We start from the raw sequence: 15,281 nt of genomic DNA on the forward strand, positions 1-15,281 counted from the left end.
CACACACACACACACACACACACACACACACACACACACACACACACTCCCAATCTGATCATTTTATCATCCCTGCCATGGCTGTCTAATGGGGCCCTGTCTTCCCAAATTAATTTTTGCCTTTTAGTATGATTTTTCCATTCCCTTAAGATAGAACATGTTAAAAGAACTGATACAAATAGGCTTTTTAGCTGTATGATGGAAAGTTATAGGGGAGGGAAATTGTTTTACAGTTTCCTCTCCTTTTTTATATGGACAAGGTAGCTAAAGCGAACTGGTTTTAGCTATTTCCACTGAAGTTGTAGCAATACACCAGAGGGCTGAAGTTGAATTCTGGTAAAATAGTTTGTTTAGAGGGCAGATGTTATTTTAAAAGAACACAGTATTGGGTTGCCAAAATGGCTCAGCCTGGAAAGGTACTTGCTAAGCAAGCCTAGCAGCCCGAGTTTTGTTTCTGGATAGAGGGGAAAGGAGAGAACTAACTCCACACTGTTGTCCTCTCACCTTCTGCCATGTACCAGGTCATGTGTATCCCTACACAATAGTAAAAAAATAATCTTGAAAAGGACATAGGGGCTGGAGCAGTGGCTCAACAGTTAGGAGAGAGCGCATACTTTCAGAGGACCCGAGTTCGGTTCCCAGTGCCCACACGGTAGTTTATAAGCATCTATAACTCCAGTTCCAGAAGATCTGACACTTTCATCTGTCCTCCATGGACACTAAACAAATGTATGATGCATATGCATATATGCAAGCAAAATATCCATACACGCAAAATAAAAATAAATATTTTTAAAGAACATGGTATCATGGAATATTTCAAAACTATTTCTTTTCTCCATCCTTGCAGGAAACATGAAAGGATTTTTTTCCAACGCTGACTGTGAACACAGCCAAACTACCACGCTGAATTTTGTAAGTGCTGAAGCCTCATTATCAATAGATCAGCTTGGAGTTTTTCTGAGACTTGTCTGGGATAAGCATCAGTGATTTGTCAGCCACAGAGGTCTTCTCACTAAGGCATCAATTTCCAATGTCATTTCCAGGCCCAAGTTTCTGGCCCATATCTCACTGTAATCCCCCGTCCCACTTCAACAGTCATTTTGGCAATAACTTGGCCTTTTTCCTCACTACTGTTATGGGTTCAAGAAGACTTGTTGATTTTTCAGTCTGCTCTGTTTTTTTTGTTTGTTTGTTTGTTTGTTTGTTTTGTTTTTTTTACCTGTTAGCTCAGAATGTCAACTTCCAGTCTCCTGAAAATAGAATGGGAAGCCAAAATGCTTTGTTAAAATTTGTTAATCCCTTAAGCAAATTTGGCAGAGGATTAAAAGATCAGGGAAGAAGACTTTGTCACTGTGTCACCATATGCAAACCATCCCCTGCTATGAGGTGTGTTTCCTCAACTGGAAAATGAGTTTGTATTAGATAAATGGTTTCGGTAGATGTCTTTTCTCAGAATGCTGGAAATTATGTGGCACTTCCTTAAAGATGAGATTCCAGTCCACCAGTCTACTATCTACTCTTGCTTTACTCAGAGCACCTGCACTTTTTTCAGTGCTAAAGACAAAATCTAAAGGACTACACTGAGCCACACCATCAGCCTTGCTTTTTCTTAGATATTAAACTCTTATACAGTTTTACTTAAAACAGAGATTTAAATTCTTGTCCTAAAACAAACAAAGAAACAAACAAAAAGAGGGCCTGAAGAGATGGGTAAGCAGTTAAGAGCACTTGTTCCTGCAGAAGACCTAAGCTCCTTTCCCAGTTACTCATACCACCTGTAACTGTAGTTCTAATGAATGTGATGCCCTCTTCTGGCCTCTGAAGGCACTTCCCACATGTGGTACATGAAGGCAGATATACATACATATAAAATAAATAAAAATGTTAAAAGGTCTCAGAACTTAAAAATCATAGAGGTTACTACCTATTCTGAAACATTGTGACCTTGTAACATAATATGAAACCTTATCAGTCGTTGAAGTCATTTGCTAAGAATAGGAGTAGAACGAGAGAGAAAACTGTGAGGACACTAGTTATGGAGAAAAGTGTGTTGAAGTCATGGTTTATCATTGAACTAGAAACTGTATTACATTTTTGTTATTTTTAGCCCAATTCTCAAACATGAATAGTATCTTTTTCCAGCTATTTTTCTGTGGTAAAGGTTTAGAAGAATTAAAAACTTATTTTTCTTTAATTTTTAGAAAGAAAGAAATGGATAGACTTTTGACTTACTTGAATACAGGTAATTATGTTCTTTCTTATTTTCAGTCCTTACTCTTGCCTTTAACCTCTGTTGAGTTCTCCAAATATATTGAACATACTGATTCTAATATTTTAGTTAAACTTCATACTCTTTATTAATGTTTACCATAGGGATCTATTATAGCTTCTGTATCCATAAGAATGGAAATGTTTGTCATCACTAGCATTTACTTCTGAATATGATTTTAACTCCATTTCATCATAATTTGTTTTAAAGATACTTCCCTCTTTCCTGCTCATTTTCTCTCCCTCGTCCCCCTCATTCTTCTTTCCTTCGTGTTTCTTCCTTCCTTCCTTCCTTCCTTCTTTCTTCTTGCCTTTCATCCTTCCCTTTTAATTTCCTGTCCCATGATTAAATATGCAAAAATGAATTTAAGACAAATGAAATTCTCTGAACCCTGCTATTTTTGTGTACCTTCTTAATCTAACTTGCATTGTTTGTTCTTTTATTTTACCTATTTATACAAGTCTGTATCATCTCCTCTCCTCTACCTACTTGTAAATACTTGTAATCTTTCCTGTCTCCTTCTTTAAACTAGTGTCTAGCAACATCACATTCTTTTCTTTTCTTTTTCTTTTTTACCAGTGCTGTACATTCTTTGATGGTGTGCCTTTTGCTCAAAAGATATTTTCATTTCTAAATACACATAAAAGTCCATATCAAAAGGAATCCATATGTTCAATGTACTCCCATCAAAATCCCAATACAATTCTTTTTTTTAATTTAATTTTATTCTTATTAATTACACTTTATTCACTTTGTATCCCAGCTGTAGGCCCCTCCCCAATCCCCTTTCAATCCCACCCTCCCTTCCTCTTCTTCTCTTATGCCCCTTCCCAGTCCAATGATAGAGGAGGTCCTCCTCCCCTACATTCTGACCCTAGCCTATCAGGTCTCATCAGGACTGGCTTCATTGTCTTCCTCTGTGGCCTGGTAAGGTTTCTCGCCCCTCAGGTGGAGGACCAACACAATTCTTCACAGACCTAGAAAGAAGGATTCATCCTGTTTTAAAAGGATGATTAAAAACTTTGCTAGCTACATCTGAGCAGGGGTTCTAGGTTATAACCATGAATGGTCCTGGTTGGCGTATCAGTCTCAGAAAAGACCCCTGTGCCCAGATATTTTGGTTCTGTTGCTCTCCTTGTGGAGTTCCTGTCTTCTCCAGGTCTTACTAACTCCCTCTTCTTTCATATGATTCCCTGCACACTGCCCAACAGATGTAGCCCGTGGCAGCTCAGTATCCAAGTGGGTTCCTTAGTAAGGGAAACAGGGACTGTCTCTGATATGAACTCAGTGGTTGGCTCTTTGACACCCCCACCCAAGAGAGGAGCAGCCTTGCAGGCAACAGAGGAGGACAATTCAGCCAGTCCTGATGAGACCTGATAAGCTAGGGTCAGATGGAAGGGAAGGAGATGGGGGGGGGGTAGGATTGGAAGGGAATGAGTGAGGGAGTTACAGCTTAGATACAAAGCAAATAAAATGTAATTAAGGTAAAAATAAAAATTAATTAAAAAAAACTTTGCTAGCATATAATATATTTCTATTTCATACAGCACTCCTGCAATTTTCTCAGCATTTTGATGAAGAAATGTCAACTTTGGACTCTTGGATTAATGATGCCAACTGGTTTAGGAAAATAGGTCAAAGAAAAATCTGGGCATGGAAAGCTTTGTAGCATAATAGAGCCAGAGGTGGGCTCTTTCTTTGGAACCTACAGTATACATGTATAATTTGCTTAATCTTTGTTTCATTGTATATAATATAGAAATGAATATTTTTCTCTTTCTTTTCAAGTCAGGGTTTCTTTGTGTACTGTCCTGGACTCACTTTGTAGACCAGGCTGGCCTTAAACTCACAGAGATCTGCCTGCTTCTGCGTCCCAATATACTGGGATTGCAGGAGTGCACCAAACTACACCTGGCTGCATGTATCTCTTATGTAGGATCATTTATTTGAGGATTATATATGAAACAGTGTGTATGTATATATATATATCACACATAAAGTATTCTATGCTTATTATCTTCTTTTTCCATGGTGAGTGATCAAAAAACAAAATGATGAATTATAACTTTGGCTTCCCAAATTATTTTCCTAAACCTGCTGTAGAAAGCTAAATATATTCTTTGATGTGATCCACCAAAAATAAACTACATGCAACAATATGGATACATCTCAGAAACATGTTTTGTTGAACAAAAACATCCATTAAAGAGTACATAATGAATGATTCAGTTGCCACATAGGTGAAAAAACACAAAGCTGATTTGGTGTTAGAAATCAAAATAGTGATCTGTTTAAGAGGCAAGAAAGAGCCAGCACTCGGGGGAAGGCAGGCAGATCTCTGTGAGTTCCAGGCCAGCCTGTTCTACAAAGTGAGTCCAGGACAGCCAAGGCTACACAGAAAAACCCTAGGTAAGAAAGAAAAACAAAGAGGGAAAATGTGATCAAAGTGTATTATATTCATGTGTGGAGAAGCTGCTATGACTTTTGCATGTAATTAATAGGAAAATAATTTGAGGGAAATTAATTTGAAGGAAAGAAGTTATATTTGCCATAAGAAGGGAGCCTAGACTTGAAGGGACCATGCAGTTCTCTGGTAATGGACAAAATCTTTGTTGCTATAGATATATGTTCATTTTATTAAAATTCATTAAGTGGCATAATTATGAATTACATCATTTTCTTATTCTGGGATTTAATTAATAAAATGATATTAAAATACGGAGATAGTTAAAAACTATTATTAACACTATCAAAGACTGAACTTTTTCCTGTTTTATGGAATTTCCTGAGGCTTTACCCTAGGCAAAGGTAATAAATAGTGTGAATTCTAAGAAATTGGGAAAATAAACATTTTAAAATATAGAAAAATTTAATGACTCTGACATTTTGAAAAGATTGAGGCATTTTTCTCACTCACATTGGTTTGCTTAGTTGGGGCTTCTACTAACCATTAGAAGATAAGAAATCTTCCAGACATTCTCTAACCATTGGTTTTAGTGTATTCTGATTCTTTCTAAACTCTATCTTCCTTTTACCACTTTCAGGTGATGAGGTGGTGATGTTCATTTACCACTTGGTAACTCTTCTTTGTGTATTTTTAATTAAAATATAATTATAGGTGTATAGATTTTAGTATTTTAATCCTATATTATATGTCTAATATCCACTTATAAGTGAGTATATACCCTATGTGTCTTTCTGCTTCTGAGATACCTCACTCAGGATGATCTTTTCTAGATCCCACCATTTGCCTGCAAATTTCATGATTTCCTTGTTTTTAATTGCTGAGTAGTATTCCATTGTGTAAATGTACCACAATTTCTGTATCCATTCCTCAGTTGAGGGACATCTGGGTTGTTTCCAGATTCTGGCTATTAAAAATAAAGCTGCTACCAACATGGTTGGGCAAATGTCCTTGTTGTATACTTGAGCATATTTTGGATATATGCCCAGGAATGGTATAGCTGGATCTTAAGGAAGCACTATTCCTAGTTGTCTGAGAAAACATCAGATTGATTTTCAAAGTGGTTGTACAAGTTTACATTCCTACCAGCAATGGAGGAAGGTTTCCCTTTCTCCACAGCCTCTCCAGCATGTGTTGTCTTAGTCATTTTGATCTTAGTCATTCTGATAGATATAAGATGAAATCTCAGGGTCATTTTGATTTGCATTTCCCTGATCACTAAGGATGTTGGGCATTTCTTTAAGTGATTCTCTGCCATTTGATATTCTCCTATAGAATTCTCTGTTTGGCTCTGTACCCCATTTTTAATTGGAGTACTTCGTTTGTTGGTGTTAAACTTCTTGAGTTCTTTATATATTCTGGATATTAGCCCTCTGTCAGATATAGGGTTGGTGAAGATCCTTTCCCAATCTGTAGGCTGTCATTTTCTTCTGATGACAGTGTCCTCTGCTTTACAGAAGCATTTCAGTTTCATGAAGTCCCATTTATTGATTGTTGATCTTAAAGCCTGTGCTGTTGGTGTTCTGTTCAGGAAGTTGTCTCCTGTGCCAATGAGTTCAAGGCTCTTCCCCACTTTTTCTTCTAACAGGTTTAGTTTTTCTTCTTTTATGTTGAGGTCTTTGATCCATTTGGACTTTACTTTCGTGCAGGGTGATAAATAGGGATCTATTTGCATTTTTCTACATTTAGATATCCAGTTAAACCAGCACCATTTGCTGAAGATGCTATCTTTTTCCCATTGTATGTTTTTGGCATCTTTGTCAAGAATCAGGTGAAGCTAAGCAAGAAGGAGGACCCTGGGTAAGATGCTCAATCCTCATTCAGAAAGGCAAACAGGATAGACATCTGAAGAAGGTGAAAACAAGAAACAAGACAGGAGCCTACTACAGAGGACCTCTGAAAGACTCTGCTCAGCAGGGTATTAAAGCAGATGCAGAAACTCATAGCCAAACTTTGGGCAGAGTGCAGGGAAACTTATGAAAGAAGGGGGAGATTGAAAGACCTGAAAGGGTCTGGAGCTCCACAAGAAGAGCAACAGAATCAAAAATTCTGAGCACAGGGGTCTTTTCTGAGACTTATATTCCAACCAAGGACCATTCATGGAGATAACCTAGAACCCCTGCACAGATGTAGCCTGTGTTCAGTCTCCCAGTGGGTTCCCTAGTAATCTTTCTCTGACATGAACTCAGTGGCTGGCTCTTTGATCACCTCCCCCTCAGGGGGAGCAGCCTTACCAGGCCACAGAGAAAGACTATGAAGGACAGTCCTGATAAGATCTGATAGGCTAGGATTAGATGGAAGGGGAGGAGGTCCTCCACTATCAGTAGACTGGGAAAGGGGCATGGGTGGAGATAAGGGAGGGTGGGAATGTGGGATTTGGAGGGGACCAGGGTAGGGGCTACAGCTGGGATACAAAGTGAATAAATAGTAATAAATAAAAAATATATTAAAAATAAATAAAAACAAAAATTAATGATATCATTTACCCCTCCCCTTTCTACCTCCAGCCTCTCCTATCCTTTGCCTCACAAACATCTCTTCCCCTGTCAAATTCATGGCCACTTTTTTATTTGTTATTATTACAGGTAGATAGAAAGAAAGATAGATAAAAAGTTGGATAGATAGATTTATTACTGTGATTTCTTTTTGTACATCTCAATCTTTAAATAAAAATAAGTAGTACCTTATGTGTTATTGGTTTAGAATGGACGATTAGATATGAAAGGAATCACTAAATTTTTCGGCAATGTTTCTTCACAAACATAAAGTCAATTTCCTTTTTCGATAACAAAATAATTTATTGACTTAATTCTTTTAAATTTAAATTTTAAGTTAAAATATGATTAATCCCGAGAAGGAACCCCACCACCAGCATATTAGCATTAAAAATGTTTACAGTAGAGAGTATGGTAAGACAGACTAAACAGTTGATGTCTCACAATTGTATTATTTCATGTTAACTTTTAGCTTGAAACTTAGCTCTGAAATCTCAGAGACAGTGAAAAGCTTTCCATGGTTTCTTATAAGGTAAATCTCATCACAAATGTTTATTATAGAGCCTACCATTACAGACCTATTCCTTTGCCTTTGAAGGTCTCTCGTCTTTCAGAGTCCTATATTGGCACATACGAGTGGGCATGCTCCAATGTTAACCAGCTACCAACACATTAGGAAAGGTCATACAAGTGTGTTGACATGTAGTATAAATACCTATGAGCAGCAGGGATTGAAAAGGGAGATAAGAAGGTTGAGCCTCCTTTCTTATTTTTCCTAGAGCAGGTTCTCTATGTAAGAATGTGTGAAATTATTATTATTCACTTGTAAGCACTTAAGAATAGTTAATTGCCTCCAAAGTAGACATTAGAAAGTTAGAAAGAGGTTCAAGTGCCGGTGGGGGAAGGGGAGCAGAGGGTTAGAGAATATACCTCATCTGCATTCAGAATTATCATGGTCTGACACACGGAGACCAATTAAATGTGCAGAGTTTTAGAGCTGGAATGAAGTGAAGAGCAAAGTTCCCTCACCTTGAGTAACCCAAGACCTAAACAGAGTGGACAATTTAAAATGCTGCTAATTCAGTGGAGGTCATGGCTGTTATCTGTAAGTGTTTGGGGAGGTTAAAAAAAATCTTTGGAGGACTGGAGATACAGTGGAATGGTTAAATACCTGTCCAGTGTGTGTAGGTCCTGGGCTCAATCACCAGTAATAGTATAAAAAAAAAAGTCTGCAAGTTTATGTAGAAATGTATTTTTAATTACGTGAGATAAGTCCATTTTAGTTCTGACATTTGTGATAATGCTTGGACAAGACTGACATGTAGAAATCAAAGTGGCCTAGAGTTTTATTATAGTACAAAGCTCTGAGTATTTCCTAAAACTAGAGGACAAGGTTTAATGAGGAGGTTATGCTTAATGCCTGTCAGGATTTGACATTGTCCCTTTTAGGCCTAACAATTTAAGTACTGATTTGGGCTTTTCTCAGAACAAAGAAAAAACCACTTCCCAGGGGGGAAATAACCTATAAATGACAGCATCACCCAAGCAGTAAATTGCTAGATCGGCATTCAGGGCCAAATGACAGTACTTGTCATTGAGAAAGCAAACTGAGGAAGAGAAGCTTTTTACCTCTAGGAAGGTGTTAAAAACAATGAAAAGTAATATAAAATCAAAACTGTAAATCAGTGTGATAGTCTGTATCCTTTTTATGGCAACATGTGGTTTTCCAGCAGAATGTTTTCATTCAGACAAGATGTTGCTGATTTTCATTCTGATTGTGTTCACCTGACAGAATTCTCACGCTTCACTGATGTTCTGGTTATTTCTTATCAGCTGTTCCCCTATTGTCCTTCTGATCAAGGACTACTGATTGCACAGAAAATGTGTTTACTTGTAGCAGCTGTGCTTGATCTAGAGCAAGGGGAAAAAAAGGCAGAACAACTTACGAACAGGTAATGTGCAAACTTCAAAGAACAGATGAGGATTAAGTGTGCTGTTTGGTAGATTTCTTTTCCCTGACACATTTCTTTTTATTCCACCTAAAAAATCTTTTCCTTTATTCTGAAAGTATCTTGATTTCAAAAGTTTACACTGGTTAATCCCTTCCTAAGCAGAGGTTACATTTGGCTTTGTTTTTCTTTTTAGATGTTCCTTACCATGGACCAGTCATTCCTAATATATTTAACTTCATTGTTTCTCTGTGGTTATATATGATCCATTACAATGTTTCCTCCACTTCTGTTTCCTTTCACACATTTGCTATGGAGGAACTCATCCGTTTCTTGGGTTTTGATAGCCCAGTGAACTGATTTACTTAGCTTGCTTTTCTTTACTCAATTACATTTGCTTAAATATGTCATCATTATCTCATGTCTAACAAGACAGAATCTCTTACCTTTGCCTGAAATTCAACTCTCCATTCCTTTCTTAATGGCTTTCTTTGAGACAAGGGTTCAAATTGTAGACCGTACTGACCTCAAACTCACGGAAGTCCTTCTGCCTCAGCCTTTCTGAGATTATAGATGTTACACATTACACCTGCCTCCACTCTTATTTTCTTAAACCTACCTCTTTAGGGGCTAACAGCATTATCACCTCCTACACACCTTCAACTCTTCATCCTCCTTCAAATCAAAGAAAGTCATCCCTAGTCACATGATCATCACTTTCTGTTTGATTTTAAAGAATTAATGGGGCATTTCCAACCCACAATCTATTGGCTACACACACACACACACACACACACACACACACAGGTTGGGGTCCAACAATGACTATCTACCAATAGATCCAAGAACCCAATAATCCTTTTATAAAATTCAAGTCAAGTTTCTTCTATCATTGGAGGCATTTGCAATGTTCTGGAGAGGACAATGTACTAGGGTTGAGGTGTCATTTTCCTCTGTGAGATCAGGCTATCAGTAAAACCTTTCCCAAGATTCAGCTGCTATGCACAGTAACATTCTTTCCAGGGCCCAACACACCAAGTGAGAAAATATTGGCCCCAATTTTATCTTAGTTGGGTGTCCTAGACTGGCCTCGGTAGCCACATGCTCAGAGAGGGGAGATAGCTGGTAGGTTCAGTGGGACAAATTAAGCCTGTGTGCACTTTGTATTTAACAAAGAGCTGTCTTCCATAGCCCTGTGCTTCCTTAGAGGTTGACAGTTTTCAGATCTGTGCTCTGCCTCCCAGGGTATGGGAAGTCCATCTTCCACCTCATGGAGTGGTTCCCTGCACATGAGTGTCCACAGTAGCTCCCCACCAGCTCATTCACCAACTCTGCCACCATGTAGAGTGGTTCCTTACGCCTGGGTGCTTACCTTAGGACACTGCTGGCTCATTTTTCATGTTTTGAGAATCCTCAGTGCATGAACCCACTTTTGGTTGAGTTACTGGTTCTCTTGGTGGTTAGTGGTTAAAGTTATCTATTCTAGATATTAATCCTCTGATAGATGTATTGCTGGCGAAGATTTTCTTCCATTGTGTGAACTTTCACTTTAGTCACCTGTTTACTTTGCCGTGTCGAACCTTTGTAATTCCATGAGGTCTCATTTCTCAGTTGTTGGCCTTCTCTCCTTATTCGGAAAGTCCTTACCTATGTCTGTGTCTTGAGGTGTTTTGCCTATTTTTTTTCCTCCAGTAGTTTCAGAGTTTTCAGTGTCATGGTAAGATCTTTGATTCACTTGAACTTGATGTTTGTGCAGAGTGGGAGATAAAAATCCGATTGTGTTCTTTATGTGGTTATCTGTTTTCCACAGCACCATTTGTTAAATAGGCTGTTTTCCTCCAATATGTTATTTTCACATTTTTGTCAAAATTCAGATTGCTATAGCTGCATGCGTTTATCTCTTGGTCATCTATTCTATTCCATTGATATATATATATATATATATATGTGTGTGTGTGTGTGTGTGTGTGTGTGTGTCTGGTTTTCTGACAGTAGTGTGATGGTTTTGTTATTTTGGATCTGTAACATAACTTGAAATGAGGTGATACCTCTAACCATATTCTGTTTGCTCAGGATTGTGTAGCTATCCAAGGTTTCTGTGCTTTCAAGTGAATTTAAATTTTCTCTATTTCTGTGAAGAGGAATCAGAATATTATTGTTTGATATTGCAATGAATCTATATATTTCTTTGGGTAAGATAGTCAGTTTCACAATATTATTTCTGATTCATGAGTATGGAAGGTCTTTTTACCTTCTTGGTACTTTTTCAATTTCTTTTTGCAGTATCTCAAAGCTTTTATTGTAGAGTTCTTTCACTCTTTATTAAAGTTATTATGAGCTATCTTTTGAAGCAATTGTAAATTACATTGTTTCCTTGATTTCCTCTTTAGCATGTTCATTAATAGTATATAGGAAGACTACTGACAAAATAGACTTAAAACCAAAACTAGTCACAAGAGACAAAGAAGACATTATTATTCTAAACATATAAACACTGATCACAGCTATACTCAATTTCATAAAACATATACTAATAGATGTAGTCATGGATTAACCCCAGCACAAAATGTTATATAACTTTAATACCCCATTCTCTCCAATTAATAGGTCATTTTGGCAACAAGTAAACAGAGAAATATCTGAAGTAAATGACATCATACATCAAATGATCATAGCAGACATATACAGCACACTTCTTTTTTTAATTAATTAATTAATTAATGTAGTAATGTAGTCTGAATCAGTGGTGGAAATAGAAAATATGGTTTTCCCACGATGCAAGGGTCATGACCCATGGCAGAGGGTACTTGCTGTTGAGTAAGGGGCATTCTTGTTATAAAAACCAAGGAGAACCGGAAAGAGGAAACACAGTTCTGTTTGGAGATATGCTGTGGATAACAATCTGAATGTTCTCAACTTGGTTATTCAAAAAATGAAAAGAGAGAAGGCTATTCCTGGACTAGTAGGTCCTACTGTGCCTCAGCAGTTGGGCCCCCAAAGAGCTAACAGAGTCTGAAAGCTTTTCAGTCTCTCAAAAACATGGTGTCTGCCAATATGTTGTCAGAAAGCCTAAAACAAAAGACTATAAGAAGCCCAGGACCAGAGCACCCAAGACAGTGTCTTATATTTCATGTGTCCTGCCACCGAGCTTTATCCCCATAAGTGTACATCTTAATATTTTTTGCTTATTTTGAGATGCATAAATATCAATACAATCTAATTTTAGAATCTTTTTACCCATTAGTAGTCACCTCTAAGCAACCAGTAATCTACTTTCCGTCTATAAATGGTTTGCCTATTGTGAGCTTTTTATGTAAATATAATAATATGATTTATAGTCTTTTCTTATTGGCTCCATTTATAAAAAGTAATTTTTCAGATTCTGTTTTTTAGTAGGTATCAGTGTTTCACACTTTCTTATAGCTGAATAACAATGCATTGTCTGGATATATCACATTTTCATTATATACTCATTCATTGATAAACACTTGGGTTGTTTCTACTTTTAAAATATTATTAATAATGTTTCAGATCAGTAGAAATGACTTATTAAGTTAAAAGTGCTTGCTGCTCTTACAGAGGACACAGATTTAGTTCCCACATGATGCCTCACAACTGTCTGTAACTTAAGTTCCAGGGAATCTGATACCCTCTTCTGGCTATCAAGCATCTAAGCACCCCGTATGCATACATGCAGGCAAACATTCATACACATAAAAGAAAAACATTTTTGAAATACTATAAATAATATCTTAATAAATGCTCATCTACAAATACTTATGTGAGTATTGTAATTTTGATCATATTAAATTGGTGGCGTGTTTGAAATGTGCTTGTTAGTTATAGACTTAGGGTATTAAATTCTCTATACCTTTGATGATGTTCCTAGTTGTTTTATTGTTTATAGAGGCATTGAAATATCTAACGCATAACCTTTTTAATCCTTTTACTTTCAACCTGTGTCTTTAGATATATTGCTTATCTCTTATAGACAGAGTATAAACTATATTTTAAACTAGTGTTACAACTTGTCTCATAAAACACAGTTGTTGTTGTTGTTGTTTCTGATGCTAACACAGTAGGGTCTTTTTATTACAAGCTGAAACTCGAGCTTGGGCACACACCCTCACAGATACAGTGGTTGAGAATAGAGCACCAAAAAAATAGTTTTAATACACTGACAATTGTTATTATTTTATAGTTAAACCACCATTTTATTTTCTGCTTTTTATTGATCTCACCTGATCTTTTTTCTTTATATATATATTTTTTCTTTATATATATATATATATATATTCTTATTTATTTCATCTTTAAATGTGTCTTCCTTTAGTTATTTAGTTATATTTAAAATGTGTTTTAAAATGTGTGTCTGCTTTCTTTAACATCTGAGCCTTTACAAAGTAATTTCTATTTTTTATGCACATGTTTGCCTAAATGTGCATGACATACTTGTCTGGTGTTCTTGGAGGCCAGAAATGGGAACTGGAATTACAGACAGGGTGTATCTCAGTAGTATTTGCCTAGTGTGCATGAGGCCCTGGGTTTAATTCCCAGTACCACAAACAGAAGAGAGTTTATGATCTGAGTAATAAGGTCACCAGAAACAATGGCTACCAGAATTTTGCACTGTACTTCATAACCAGTAAAATAATTCTTTTAGAATTTTTATACTATATGTTAGAAAATTTACATAGAATTATACTGTGATAGAATTTTTCCATTATACAGTGATTATAGTGAGAATAATACTAAGAAAGTATAATATTAAACTTAAGAACACTGTTATTATCTTACATCATTACATTTCACTTTAATCAAATTTTTCAGTACACTTCAAATAAAATATTATAGAGTGCTAAATTTTGTTATTATCAAAATTGTTGTAAGCCTTTTGAAGTTACAGAATAGCTTCTTACTGTTTCCTTAGTAGATACTGGCTTTTAGGTTTTTACAGTATTTTCATCTGTTCATGTTTAAGAAATGCTTTGAGTCATGGATATTGAATCAAATTATAAAATTTGTAACTCTAAGGAGATAAACATGTTCCTCTTTCAAACTATGAGTATACTGAATTATAATAATAGATTTCCTAAAATTAAATCATAATTGATTTTCTGGAATAAAACCAGAAAATAATTTCTTTATATCCCAATTGTAGCCCCCACTATCATCTCCTCCTGGTCCAACCCTACCTCCCTCTTCCCCCCTACTCCTCCCCCCTATTCCTCAGAAAGGGGGAGACCTCCTCCCCTATCATCTGACCCCAACCTATCAAGTCTCATTAGGACTGCCTGCATCCATTTCTTCTGTGGCCTAGCAAGGACCCGCAACAGGTTTAAGTGATCAAAGAGCTTGCAAGAGAGTGCATGTCACAGACAGCTCCTGTTCCCATTACTAGGTAACCCACATGAAGACTGAGCTGCCTATAGGCTACATCTGAGCAGGGGGTCTAGGCCCTCTCCATGCATGGTCCTTGGTTGGTGCATCAATATCTGCAGGACCCCTGGGCCCAGAATTTTTTGGCTCTGTTGGTCTTCTTATGGAGCTGCTATATCCTCTGGGTCCTTCTATTCCCCCAACTCTTTCTTACAGCTCCCTGTGCTCTGCCCAAATTTTGGCTGTGAGTCTTAGCATCTGCTTCGATCCTCTAAGGTGGAGTCTTTCAGAGGACATCTATGGTAGACTCCTGTAGTGTTCCCTCTCTTCAACAGCTTCCCCTGTCTATTCTATTTGTCCTTCTTTATGAAACTGAAAAGCTTCTGTAAAACAAAGGACATTGTCAGCAGAACAAAATGACAGCATACAGAATGGGAAAAGATCTTCACCAACCCTACATCTAACAGAGGACTAACATCCAAAATATATAAAGAACTCAAGAAATTAAACTCCAAAAAACCCAAATAATCCAATTAAAAAATGGGGAACAGGGACTGTCTGTGATATGAACTGATTGGTCTGCTCTTTGATCACCTCCCCCTGAGGGGGGAGCAGCCTTACCAGGACACAGAGGAAGACAATGCAGCCACTCCTGATGAGACCTAACAGACTAGGAGGAGAAGGAAGGAGAGGAGGACCTCCCCTATCAGTTGACTTGAGGA

At 37.1% G+C, this 15,281-nt stretch overlaps 1 protein-coding gene across 1 annotated transcript in view; it reads left to right on the top strand.

Moving 5' to 3' along the window:
- Tex11 (testis expressed 11) overlaps positions 1 to 15,281 on the top strand; it is a 196,378-nt gene that overhangs the window by 115,626 nt on the left and 65,471 nt on the right. The window contains 4 exon segments of the mRNA XM_055605069.1: positions 2,205 to 2,245; positions 3,820 to 3,906; positions 7,704 to 7,751; positions 9,024 to 9,183. Coding sequence (XP_055461044.1) covers positions 2,205 to 2,245; positions 3,820 to 3,906; positions 7,704 to 7,751; positions 9,024 to 9,183 — 336 coding nt within the window.

The sequence above is a fragment of the Psammomys obesus genome, unplaced genomic scaffold (assembly GCF_907164565.1).
Source record: "Psammomys obesus unplaced genomic scaffold, mPsaObe1.curated_primary_1811, whole genome shotgun sequence".
Lineage (NCBI taxonomy): Eukaryota > Metazoa > Chordata > Mammalia > Rodentia > Muridae > Psammomys > Psammomys obesus.